Source organism: Protomyctophum bolini (genome assembly GCF_963924005.1).
Source record: "Protomyctophum bolini genome assembly, chromosome: 4".
Taxonomy (NCBI): domain Eukaryota; kingdom Metazoa; phylum Chordata; class Actinopteri; order Myctophiformes; family Myctophidae; genus Protomyctophum; species Protomyctophum bolini.
Genome location: NC_137865.1, coordinates 22154422 through 22168051, shown reverse-complemented (window position 1 = coordinate 22168051; position 13630 = coordinate 22154422). Strand labels below are relative to the sequence as shown.

Genomic DNA, 13630 nt, shown 5'->3' with positions numbered 1-13630 from the left:
AAAGACCTTGCATTGTATCCAGCAGCTGCTAGACCAATGTTACACCTTTTCCACACACGTGTACCATGAGTGAGTGGAAAGTAGTGTGTGTGTGTGTGTGTGTGTGTGTGTGTGTGTGTGTGTGTGTGTGTGTCGGTCAGAAATGAAAAGGGAGCACGTGAAAAGGTTTACACTGAAATTGTGACTTTCAGTGCCACAAAAAAAGACTCATGATTATGATGATTATCGCCAACATAGTATACAGTTACACACACATACAAAAAAATAAACAAAAACATTCAAGCGCTCACACACACACACACACACACACACACACACACACACACACACACACACACACAAAGTAGTGGTTCTCAAAGTGGGGTCGAAGGACCCTCAGGGTTCCTTGAGGGGGTTCCAATCCGAATGGACCTTTACAGGTCTGTAACCCGAGAGTGCACAAATGGAACCATTGGGTTCCATGTGTGCACTCTCAGAGCTCCTTGAAATGTGAAAGTTTGAGAACCACTGACTTAAAAGGGGGGTTTGTCATTACCATTGGCGTTCTTCCCGCAGATCAGGTGTTCGTAGGGCTGCAGGACCCCCCACAGCTCTGCGTCGTTGTTCACCACGCCCTCCAGGGTCTCCGGGGTCACTGCGAATCCGTTGGCCAGGAGGCCCGAGTCCGGCCCGGCGTGGTGGTGGCTCCCCCGCTCGGCCGCCAGCACCCTGGAGCCTATCTCCTCCACCAGGGCCTCCATGCAGGCGGTCAGGCAGATGGCAGCGTACTCGTGGATGCGCACGGAGATGCGCGTGTCCACCATCCAGCGGAAGAAGTGTCCCACGGAGAAGGTGAGGCCGCAGCGGGCCGACTTGCCCTTCCGCAGCAGCTCGCCGGTGCTCATGCTGTACATGGAGATGGCCTTGACCGTGGCCGAGACGCAGTGGTCGGCCAGCGACCAGCTGAGGACCAGCCTCATGGCGCTCTGCACCTCGAAGCGTGTGCAGCGGCAGTGCATGACGCTCAGCCGCTGGGCCTCACGGGAGATGCGGATCAGAGCGCGCCGGAGGAGAGTGGACAGCCGTCTGACCGCCTCTGCCGGGAACGTGGGCGCAGCCGGTCCCCCTTTGTTGGTACTCCCGCTTCCGGACACCTTACGCAGGATCCTGGCCAGCTCGTCCTCGGTCCAGGGGAACTCCTCCAGCTCCGGCAGGCGAGGACACTTGGAGAAGATGTCCTCCGGGTCCTCCGGGAGGACCGTGTTGACGGTGTCCCAGCTGTTGTTCCGGCTGTTCATGGAGCCGGAGTAGTACCACCAGTTGCCCCGGTGTTGCGTCATGAACGCCTGCGAGTTGGACTTGGACGAGGACAGGCTGAGGGACTTGCAGGAGTCCCCCGCGCCGTAGCCCGAGTCCAGCGTCAGGTCCTCCAGGGTCTTCATCATGTGGGCATTATTGCTCATGCCGGCCATGGTGCAGCAGCAGCGGCGCTATGAGGGGTTCCAATGGACTGTTTAACCGCGGGGGAAGTTATGAATGCCAACGGCCGTCGAAAGTCATGCGCGCGAGCTGGTTCAACTGGTTTTACGCAGCGCAACGAGTATCACGCATGCTGTGCTTATACACTTCAGAGCGTGACAGGCAGAAAGGAAAGGGGAACAATCGCATTGACAGCAAAGCACCTTTACATTAGAAAAAAGTGTAGTCTTGATTGAATCCACACGTTCTATAAACGAAAATGAGACTCAAAGCCGGCAAATACCTCGCTCACCTCTCTCTCTCTTTCTCCGCGGGGCTTTAAACTTTCTCTCTCCTTCGGTGTAGAAAAACCAACCCTCTCCCCTCTCAGGAAACAGAGCCTGGCTGTGTGTGTTTGTTGATAAAAGTAGAGTCCGGTAATATCCTTTCAGCGAACTGAACCGCGTTTGTTGTGTTGTTTAAAAGTGTAAATAATAACACATCGCTTGCCCTCTCTTCCGTGTCCGTGACCGACAGCCTGCCCTGGCGTAATGATCTGGTGGCGTGAGCCGTGAGTGGAGTGGAGCGTGGAGCCGATGCAGATGTGCCGCTGGAGGGGCTGAACTACAACGCACGAGCACCAATCAGAAAGACTCTCCCGCAGGAGCCAATCACAGCATGCTACACATGTCTCCAAACTTGGGGGAAATAACGTAGAGTAGAAATCTGGCAGGTACATCACTCTTCCCCGTTTTACATCACCCCTTGATACTGTGGCATCTCTCTGTGATCCGTTTCAGTCACAATTTGCATACTATGCAATGCTGTTGTGACTTGTGAGTGTGTAAATCGGATAATTAAAACATAATATCTCTGCTTTCGGGAAGAAACCACCTAACTCCAAAATGTTCATTTTTCCGGAAATTAAACCTTATATATTTTGAAAACAAAGCAATACTGCTTCATCAAAGTTGGTGTTGTGACTTTATTATTGTCAATTACGTGCATGAAAGGGGGAGAGGTGGTGGAGTTAGCTGCTTTAGCAGACAGTTTGAGGGTCCGATGGAGTTAAGAGGTTCTGTCCAAAGCAATTTTTACTACTTTCCATTGGTTCAAATTTTAGAAACAACACACAGACGTAAAGTGTGCTCTGCTCAATGGCACTGATTTATGCAAAGAAAATGAAAGAAAAAAAATTGAGTTAGGAGGTTTCCTCCCGACGAAAAATAGGGTTTTATTGATTAATGTATGTTTTGTATTAATAACACAAATCAACAAAGTCACTACTCGTTTTCAAATAATTGTGGTGGAGTAAATAGTACAATATTTGCCTTTGAGGTGTCATGGAGTATAGAGAGGTATCAACAAGTAGGCCATACTCAAGTAAAGTAACTCAAAGTGCCGTGGCGTATACTAGCGTAGCCTACTTAAGTAAATGTACTTAGTTACTTTCCACCACATGGCGGTGTCGTCAATTATCTCAACAAATTAGCGAGTGTGTGCCGTGGAAATTGTGGCCAGCCAGGCTGGAACCTATAGCTCCATTCACACCGAGCTGACTGCATTAGGCTGGAACCTCCATTCACACCGAGCTGACTGCATGTTATCAGTGGCTACAGAGCGCAGGGGGTCCGTCTCCCTGCCCTCATTAGCTGACCTCTAATGATCTTTCACCCAAAACCAGCAGCACAACTCAACCTGCACAATCCCCTAGTAATGATTTAGAAAAAGATGGGAACAATGGGATTTTTCAGTGTGCTAAACCCAAAATCCAGTATACATTTTGTTGCTGTCGGGCAGAAACCTCTTTATATCACGTTTTGTGTTTTTAATTCACTTCTAAATTGATCATACTACAGTATCACACAAAAGCATCAAAAGTAGCAGATCTACAATTTAAGCTTGAAATGTGTCGCAAAGAGTGGCCCTTTCAATGCAACTCCCATTGGATTACAAGGACATTTTAAACAAAGGGCTTGACTTATTAAAAACAATAATAATATAGCCTAAGCCCACTGTTCTTTATTTGCTCAACCTGCTTAATGCAGATTCCAGGTGCTTGCCGGTCTGTCTGCCCGTCTGTATTCTTCTCATCATAGCAGCTGGGTGGTAAGCCTACTGAATGGAAAGTAATCAAGAAAACAAAGAATGTGAGAAAATCCTCTTAAAACCTATTTTGGGGGGAATATTCTCTGTAAATAGCAGATCTGAGATTTGTTTTGGCGATGAGATTTGGTGTCGATGGAAAAAGTGGAAAAATGCCAATGCCATAGAGCCAATGCCATAGAGCTGCGAGGTCATTGTATTTCCCACGAGATGATTGTGTTTTGGGGCGGGCATTTTGGTATTTGGTAGCAATTATGTTAATACAGTATCACAATAATTTAACCACTTTTACCCATGCTTTATACATTGACTCTATAGCATCGCAATCATTTTAACCACTTTACCCATGCTTTATACATTGACTCTTCAGAGATTAAAATAGGTTGCATTTTGCATCCCAAAACACAGTTTATAGTTAAGGGACGCAATAAAACAACGACCTCTGCATCCACGGGATGCACTACTGTACTGTTTTTTATTCTAGTTTTTTTGCTAGCTTTAGTTATAATAATCATTTCTTCTTCTGTTTTCTATATGAATATAACCACATTATAACCATGCATATAAAATGAAATGGGAGTTAAATGCTGCAATTTGTAGAAATGGCAAAATATAAGTCCTAACGTCGTTGAAGTGGGACTCATAAAATGTCCCTGAGACTCATCTAAAAGACCATCCCTGCATCCCGGGACTCATTACATTGAAAACCTATTTACATTACTGACTCTTCAAAACTAGCAGATGTGCAATGTCACAGTGTGTCAGTTTGTGCTGTGCTGTGAGCATGTAGATATGCTATATTTCAGCATTTTTGAGAAAATCTAGAAAGTGTTTTTCTTTTTTTTCTTTTTTTTTTACACAAATGTTCTCTTCTGGGGGTCCCTGGCACAAAACATTTTCAGATTCTTGGTCTGTGGCCAATTAAATACATATCAATTTGAAGGTCCTTGACATGACAAGATTTGAGAACCACGTAGTCTATAGGGTTTAAGTGGCTAAAGAAACCTCTGCAAAGTTGGACATTTCTTTGGCCTGTGTTGTTTACTGTTTCAGGTGAGTTTTGTTACATCATGCATGGCTGAGGAAATAAACTATAAAAATGTAGTGACCTGCTTCTAATCACTCCACACTCCCACACCGGTAGGGCGTGTTTCCCCCGATACTGTGCAAACCCCCCCACCCACTGAATGGGACAAAGTCCAGCACCATTACATAATATACTGTGCTGGTCAGCATGATTGGAACACACACACACACACACACACACACACACACACACACACGCACGCACACCACCGTTCCCACAATGCTCAAACCACAATGACTAAATAGCTGAAGGAGATATTAGACATTCACTCGCTCACTCACACAGTCTGCACTCACTTAGTCACAGATCATGAACACGCACATTAATAATTGCTTTTACTGTAAAGCCTTTCAGTCAGTCAGTCAGTTTGGCTGTATAGAGAGAGCGAGCAGGAGGGATCAGGGGTTCTTGTAAAGGCCATGGTGATGTTAACCACCATGTTTGGTTTGTATAGCGGAGGCTCAGTCAGAGCTCATGAGATCAGAGGGAACACGGGGTACATACATAGGGTGGGGGCAGATCACAGGAGGTTAGCGCTTGCCTCATCCAGGCCAGCGTGTAGCTGCGGTACTGACATCACTTCCATCATCTCTGGAGGAGTGCGTGCTCGGGGGAAAGCATCAAGCCAAATCACACTGAGGGAAAACCCCTCGGTCCAAAATGTCACTCCCTGCTGAGTATATGGATCCATTTGGCTCCATTTGTACATTCTGGGACAGTATTTATCCTACTCCAAGTGCTGTACTTGAGTAACATTTTGAGGTACTTTTGTGTTTTTCAATACTTTATACTTTTACTACTATTGGTTTAAATCTTAAATGAATAGTGACTTGTAGATTCAGATCATTATTACAATTGCATACAGTACATTATCCAATTAAGAAAATACAACCTCGCAACGTGTCACATTGCCACATACGCATACTTTTACTCAAGTAAGGTTTTGAATACAGTATTTGTACTTAAACTGAGGATTTGTACCATGTGGGAGCTCAACAACGTAACTTAAAATGAAATACAATCTGCAGATGATTAAACGTGTTAGTGCCGCACGCCACTTCTGTTAGCATTCAATCCCTGCACTGTTGGCGTTCAATAATGGTGCTTTGTTTTTTTTATCTCTGCATGGGTCATATCGTTGGTGTCGGACAGAAAACTCTTATCTCTTAACTCTTATCTCCATTTCTATCTTTTTGTGTTTTCTTTCGTAAATTAATGGCCTGGCTGGCTCATACTAAAGCTTCACAAAAGCATCACAAGTAGCAGATCTACAAGCTCAAAACACGACACGGAACGGAGCGGCACAAGCATGTTGATCTGCCACTATTGATGCTTTTGACTTTTTTTTAAAGATATTTTTATGGCTTTCCTGCCCCCATTTGATAGGGTACAGCAATGTGTCAGGAAGGGGGAGAGAGACGGGGGAAGACACACGGCAAAAGCTGACGGGCCCGGGACTCGAACACGCAGCACATTTGAATTTGAATACTGAAAAGTAACAGTTTTGGACATATGAGGTTTCCACCCGACAGAGACGACATGAACAAGACCACTGCAAGGCGAAATCACATTAGAATAAACTCACTGCGCGGAAATGATTGCAACAGGCCCGGGACGTGTTTGTTTTAACACAGTAAAAGAGAGAAGCAGACAAGTTATGATCTTCTTCTTTAGAAGGTTTCCCATGTTTTATTACTTCATATACCTGTCACCAGCAGTAATGCAGCCTCGAGGGAACTCTTGCCAGAAGATATATTTAATTAGAACAATCCTTTAAGAATCTAATGTACTTTCAATAGCATTCTTTTGGGATTTGTTTGAGCCCTATAAGATACAGATAGTGTCCTATATAATCCCCTTATACTGGGGTGGGGGGTTTCTATGAATATATTTCCCTTTAGAAAGCTGGTTTATGTGCGAGCAGAAGAATGTGCTGCTGGGATAAGGCACACAACATGTCTCGTCACGTAGCTCCAATGACTGTAATTATACTGAGCTGTTAATGGCCGTCTGATTAACAACGTTTGCATACAGACTCACTGCATGCAGCCTGATGCTCTGAGTCACTGTGGGAGTTTGTGTGATTGTGTGATTGTGTGTGTGTGTGTGTGTGTGTGTGTGTGTGTGTGTGTGTGTGTGTGTGTGTGGTAATAGCTAGTCACTAGTCAGTGACTGTTTCTCCTCCAAAATCTAATAAAGAAATCATGTACTTTAAAGAGGGGGTAAAAGATCGGGCAAGTGATATTCCTTCATTAAAATAATTGTTATAAATACCTCAATATTCAGAATTATAATACCCAATCACTACATCGGTAACATGAGTCTCCAGCGTTTTATTAAACTGAAAATGCATTTTCAGATCAGGCTACGAATTTGATCCAATCCGGAGAGAGAACACATACAGGATTTACAGGATAAACAAGTGAACTTGGAAGAGATGACACAAAGAAATAAGCAGACAAAACTGCATGAACAGACTATACAAGCTGATGATGGTACTCTCTCCCCTGATAGGTTGAAAATGTGCAACCTCACCTGAAAAGGTATTTTCTGTTGATTCTAAAGAGCTGGAGTCAGACCCCTGTTGGCCTGTTGTTACCGAACAAACACTCTATATAGCAATTAATACCAGTAAGACGCCCGAGGGCAAGAAGCGACCTCGAGGTTGCTTGCACTTTGGCATGGGGGGGTCAGATCAACATATGGAATTAATTCTGTACTGACCAAATATGGAGTGTGTCTTGAGTGAGTGTATAGGCCAGGGTTTGATGAGGTCAGATCAACATATGGAATGTCAGAACAGGAAGGACGGCTGGGGAAGGATCAACATAATATGGAAAGTCAGAACAGGTCAGCTCCATATATGGAGATACAAGGGTTTGTGATCTAGGAGGTGATCCAGTCTTCTCCATGTATGGTTATCCAGGGTTAGATGAGGTCAATGTCTTTGACCAAAAAAGACACAAGATCTAAGGCTAAGGGTCTCCATGATGTCACGTGATGTCACGAGGCATGACCGCATATATGGAGGCGTGATGTTACGAGGCGTGACCATAGCCAGACACTATTGCATGATATATTGACATTTCCATATGGGGAAGCCCCCTGGCGATGTCATCTATGTCGCAAGTCGACTACATATGCCCCGAGAGAGATCCCTGATGATGTCACGTGATGTCTCAGGCATGGCGGAGGCGTGGGGTGACTAACGGACGGACGAACTGATGGGAAATGCACGTTTTCATAGTAAATGCTATCAGAGTATAGAGCTGTAACCTTAAAAAAAGAAACGAAAATAAAACATCACTAACCCGACTTTAACATAGTTCTATATGCGTATTGTAGGCTAACACTGCCTAGTGTAACGTTTGTTCAGTATCAGGGACCCCTCTCCAGCTCTTTTAGTAAACAGGAAATCCATTCAGGTAGGGAACTTCTACGCTGGATAAACAAGTGAAGTGAAATTGATTGATGCCAAAGAAATGAGCAGAACTGTAGGCTGGCCGGCGGCCGCTACATTACACATTACACAAGATAAATATGGGATTTATGAAAGAGCTGCAGGCGACAGACCCGGCCATTCCCGAGAGGTCCAGGAACATCTTTAAACTAAAAATATATAATTAACTTTAAATACGTACCAAATTGTTCAAACTGCCTTGTTATTTTCACATAGTCAAGGGAAAGCCTGGTGACGCGAGGTTAAACAAGGTATCTCTCAAGTATCTGTAGAATGAGCTCCCCCATGTGGCCAACATGGGAACGTCATGGTATCTCCATGTGCTTAGTGGAAGACAGACAGCTTTTGACAGGTGTCTCACATAAACTACTAATTAGCCTTCCAGCAGTCAGGAAAGAGAAGAATAGATCATAGAAGAATCCAAAGAATGTTTGAGACATAAGCAATAACATTTTATTTGCAAAAAAAAAGAAAGAAAAGAAAAGAAAAGAATCTCCCAAACAAAACAAAGATGTAAAATAAAATAACAATACATTCGTAAAACCTTTCCCCCCCTCTACAAAACAATTTCACAGAAATTACTTTGGAATGTATATTCCTGTTATTTTAATGTATTTTTTTTTCATTATTAATTTATATACGTCCTTATATTGTAATGTGTTTCTCTTATCGTTAAATAGTCCCATGTCAACGTTGAAATGAAATAGTATATAGACCACTTCCTTTGTAGAGGCGGAGGAGACTTTTTGAACAATCATGTAGTCAATAGCTGATCATTAGCTTTCTCCCATATTACGTCCGGCTTAATAGTCCATCCAGAAGTAGCCTACACAGCGAAATGTGTTCATTTGGAAACAGGCCCACGACAGGACCATTTGTACACTTTCTGTTACATTTGAACTCTCCGGGTGGTTCAGTCTTAATTTATCCACTTGTGCAACCCAGAGGATGCACAAATGTAAACCAAATGAACCCATCCGGGTCCATTTGTACACTATCTGGGTTAAATTGTCACGTTTCTTACTTTCTTTACACTGTATAAGTTTCCAAAACAAGAGCAAAATCCATTCACCTCCCAGCTAGTCGGTAACGCGTGTTAAGTAAACAGAGGCCATTGGGGATCCTTGCTGGCCTCTTGCCAACCTAATGGCAATTGGCAACACATGGTGGTACCGCAGGGGTCTCGTCTTGCAGCTGCCAGCAGACCTCCATCACACCTTCTAGTCCCCCCACCACCACCTCTGTCTGTGTGTGTCTCCATCTTATCTCTCACACCACAGGCCCACCCTGACAGTCAGCCATGACAAGACAGCTTAAAAGAATCCTTTAAAAGTGACCGGTCCAGGGGGGCGGCAGTGAATGATGTCCATATCCCTCCTCCACCCACGGCAGGGATCGTTCTGAGAGAAATGCAACAAATATCCAGTGGAGATGTCAGCTGCTGCTGTTGTGTTTTTGTCTTGTTCTCAACAAACATGAATATCTGAATGTACAGTGACATGACAACCTGCTGATTAATAATCTCATATTTCCGTGTGCCCTATCTCCTCCTGTCCTCAACATAGCTTAAATAATAAAATAACCGTCTGTAACCGAACCCTGATAAAAAGGCACACATTTGTGGAAAAAAGCCATGCCTAACAACACCCCCTCCCCCCCCTATACATAAACTCGAGCTCCGACGCAAAGCTTCGAAAAGAAAATTGTGGATTCTCCAGGATTCTCTCGTTCGTATACTTGTGTGTGAGCATAAGACCCTGCAAATATATTACTCGTGGCCCACCAATCTGACCACTTCGGCATTGTAAAGTGTTGTAAATTGTAAAGTGTTTTACCAATTATTTGGGGGTGATATGATCTGATATCCGACCTCCCTCCTATTCCAGTTATTATATGTTCCAAACCACCCCACAGTTATTAGAACATTAGTATGTTCCAGTTGACTGGATGGAAACAGAAAGGGAACAGAGCACAAAGGAGCTTCAGCAGGGTTAGCGTGTGTAAACTGTTTGCCAATATACAGTGTCTGTATTATTTATGACCCTCCCCCCCCCCCCCCCCCATATTAGTGCACTTCTGCCTTCATATCCTCTGAATGGCCACACGGATGACATTTTTATTTTCTTTCTATTTAAATTGCCACATCTCTAGACATCAGAATTAGCCTGCACTGCAGTTAATTAAATACAAGTCATCAGGTCATAAACAGCTACGGCCTGAACGGTACATTAAAACCTCCTATTTACGAACCAAGAACCAGCAGCAATGGCTAAATCGACAGTGTTTCAACAGACACAAACAAGCACGCTTGGGTGACACTGGGAAGGATAAGGCTTTTCTTTTCAGATGGAGATAGAAAGATGAATCGCTAGGTCATAGAGAGACAGAAAGAGGGAGAGAAAGAAGAGAGAAGAGAGGGAGAAACATGAACTTGTTAGCTGTGTATCTGGAAAAGCGCTCGATGGTGGTGACATCATCACGGACCCCGAGTTGACCCATCTCTGACCCATGTTAGGTCAGAGATGATTAGAAACTACTGACAGACACTGTTGTTTACCACAAAGACACAGACCTTCTCCTTCCCACATTGAATCTATATGGGATCAACATGTCACACGCACGTACGCACACTGTTTTCTACAAATGTTTGGGAACATTTGCATTGACTTTACAGTACATCCATTCCATATCCCCTTACCCTCCTAGGCCCAAGTTGCCGCCCAACCCCAAACCTACCCTTCTGTAAATTCTGAATGGGGAAATCAGTGTTGTTCCCAAATTGACATGCAGACACACCAGCCAACTGGTTTCATGTCCAATTGTCGCCAAATGTCTCCTATGTCAGGAACACGCACGCACACACACGCACGCACGCACACGCACGCACGCACGCACGCACACGCACGCACGCACACGCACACGCACACGCACACGCACACGCACACACACACACACACACACACACACACACACACACACACACACACACACACACACACACACACACACAATGAGTTTCCAATGTAAGGGCATGTTAGAAAAAGAATCTTAGGTTGTCTTCACAGCTCCTTGTTAGAAAAAGGTGCTTCCTTCATGTCATTACAAACACACACACACACACAATTGCCACACACAAAATAGCTGCTTACCAGTCTAATTGAAAACATTGCACCGAAAATGTCATTGCACCAAAACATTGCACTGAAAATGTTGAGAGACAGGAAGAGGAACAACAACTCTTTTCATGTCTCTCCTCGTAGGTCAGTAAGTGAGGCCAAGACGGCGACTCCAGTTTATCTGTGTAAAAATGGCAGAGACTCCAAAAGTTCTGATTTGGACTCATTTACATTTGTCGTACAAACAAACACGAAGTTCCCCCCGCCTTGGAGAAAATGAGGCATCCTGGTGGGGGGTCTAGTTCCAAAAAGACAGCCAGGGTCAGGCAGTGAGTGACCTGGCCTGCTTGTGTCAGGTCTCTCTCTCTCTCTCTCTCTCTCACACACACACACACACAGTGGATGTGCAGTTGGAGGTTATAGGGTCCACCCCCGCGATGCGTTTGCCCAGGCAGAAGGCATATTATCCTTTGGGCGTTTTCTTGTTCTGGGCGTTCCACATGCCTCGTTTGGAGTGGTAGTAATGGAAGAAGTTCCTCAGTCGTAGCCTCTCCACCTCCAGGCCGTTCTGTAGCACCCTAGAGGGGGTGAGCAGGAGAGGAAACGCTGAGTTAAAAATGCACTTCACATTTCCTGCCGGCATATTTTCGGGCACCCGCAGTAGCCCTTGCCACGCCCTTGTGTGTCTGGGTCACGGACACATTTTTATGGGTCCCTTTATTTATTTTCTGGTTTACTACATTTTGTTTTAAATTAATATAGTTTAAAAATAAAAATAACATTCCTAAAATGACATAAAGTCCAATGTCTGTTTATTTCTTATCTAACACAATGTTATTTATTTTCTCTTTAACCTGGCATCATCAGGGCTTTAGATACTATGGAGCTCAGAGCTGGCATAAAAGACTGTGGATTCAGAAGGAAGAGCATCTCGCTCTGGAAGGAGAAACATCCCCAGTCAGTCAGTCAGTCAGTCATGTGGAGCTGGCATTAGAACGCATTAGGTCTACATTGTAGTATTTGTACTTGGTCCAAATTAACTAAAAGGAAAGCCACAACTGAGTGGTTAGAATGGGTACAGCTGTCATAACGTTGCTGACTGTAAACTTTTTGTGTTTTATAAAATCTTTTATAAAACGAGCGACACATTTTGAGCTTGTCGATCTGCTACTTTAAAAAAAATATATATAATAAAGAATATATATCCTGAAAAAAAGAATGAACTAAAGCACCAGTTTTCCAGCACACGTCGTCAAAAGTTCTGCGTGATAAACAATCCACTTCCGTGGTTTACCTGTCCAGAAGCTCCCAGTCCTCCCCGCCCCAGCGATCCTTGAACTCCTCCGTGTTCATTCCTCCAATCTTGTCAAAGTCAGACTTGTAGATTCCAAATAGACCAAAGCCATTCACCTCCCAGTAACCTGGATATATAGATAGGTAGATATAGACATGCATTGTATTAACCCATTCTGGGCGGGAACCCCTTTTGGTGTTAGCATTATGTTATGCTTTAGCTATTTTAGAAAAATCGAAGAACGACGGACATAGAAACATAGCCTTTTCAGAAAACTGTCAGGATGTAGAAGACATTTTTAGAATCTGTGGAGAACATATTATTAATGTGGGGGTCATGTGTTGCTTACCGTCGGGCTCCAGCGGGGAGCTGCCACAGCCCAGCCTCATGACGATGGGGGCGAAGGCCAGACGTCCCTCCACACAGTGCTTCCTGATGCTCTCCAGGATGTTGAAGGGGAAGTGGATGTGCAGGTCACACAGGAACACGATGCTGTGGCTGTCCTGCACAGCACAGCACAACAACAAAACATTTACTAATGGTAAATGGTGCATTTCCACTACACAACCAAGTAAGAGATAGGGCTGGATTTTGAAGGTGCGTTTTACCATGTGGTAATACATAAATTGGCCTCGCTCTCGCTCTGCGCACAATCGTATTATGAAAGCCTTATCGTCCCGTGTTGAACGCACACACATATGGAATACGACGTTGCTGAATATTTTAGCATTGTGGGAGTGTCCATATGTTAATTATTTTCGCTTTGCGCAATTTGCTATTAAGCCCCTTGACCTGCGCATAACGATTAGACGTGGGTCTAGGCACCTCATAAACGCAAAAAGAATTTAAAGCACTGTTTGATTTTACACTTGAGCGGCTCTGGGACGCTGCTGGAGTGTTGCCAAGTCTGTTTATTATAAGCGGCTTCTTTTTCTGTAAAGTTGCTTGTAAATATTGGTAGTTGTGGTTGCTTTTCTTGTTTCTAAAGGTTTCTCCTAATGTTGTTTAAACCAGTGATCCTCACACAGCACATTCCCATGTCAAGGATCCCCAGATTAATGCATTTGCCCAACTTAAGGACGGCTAATACAAAAATGTAATTAAAATGTTACTTTTGAAAATAGCAGATC

General features: G+C 44.3%; 2 protein-coding genes across 3 annotated transcripts in view; both read right to left on the bottom strand.

The window, feature by feature from the left end:
- Positions 1-2007, bottom strand: part of abtb2b (ankyrin repeat and BTB (POZ) domain containing 2b) — a 78090-nt gene extending 76083 nt beyond the window's left edge. The window contains 1 exon segment of the mRNA XM_080760909.1: positions 536-2007. Coding sequence (XP_080617035.1) covers positions 536-1451 — 916 coding nt within the window. The 5' untranslated portion in view covers positions 1452-2007.
- Positions 2008-10164: 8157 nt separating this feature from the next.
- Positions 10165-13630, bottom strand: part of b4galnt4a (beta-1,4-N-acetyl-galactosaminyl transferase 4a) — a 273455-nt gene continuing 269989 nt past the window's right edge. For both annotated transcript variants that reach the window (XM_080760815.1, XM_080760816.1), the window contains exons 24-26: positions 12850-13003; positions 12501-12627; positions 10165-11784 (exon numbers count right to left, since the gene is read on the bottom strand). In XM_080760815.1, the coding sequence (XP_080616941.1) occupies positions 11670-11784; positions 12501-12627; positions 12850-13003 (396 nt within the window). In that variant the 3' untranslated portion in view covers positions 10165-11669. The remainder of the gene's footprint in view (positions 11785-12500; positions 12628-12849; positions 13004-13630) is intronic.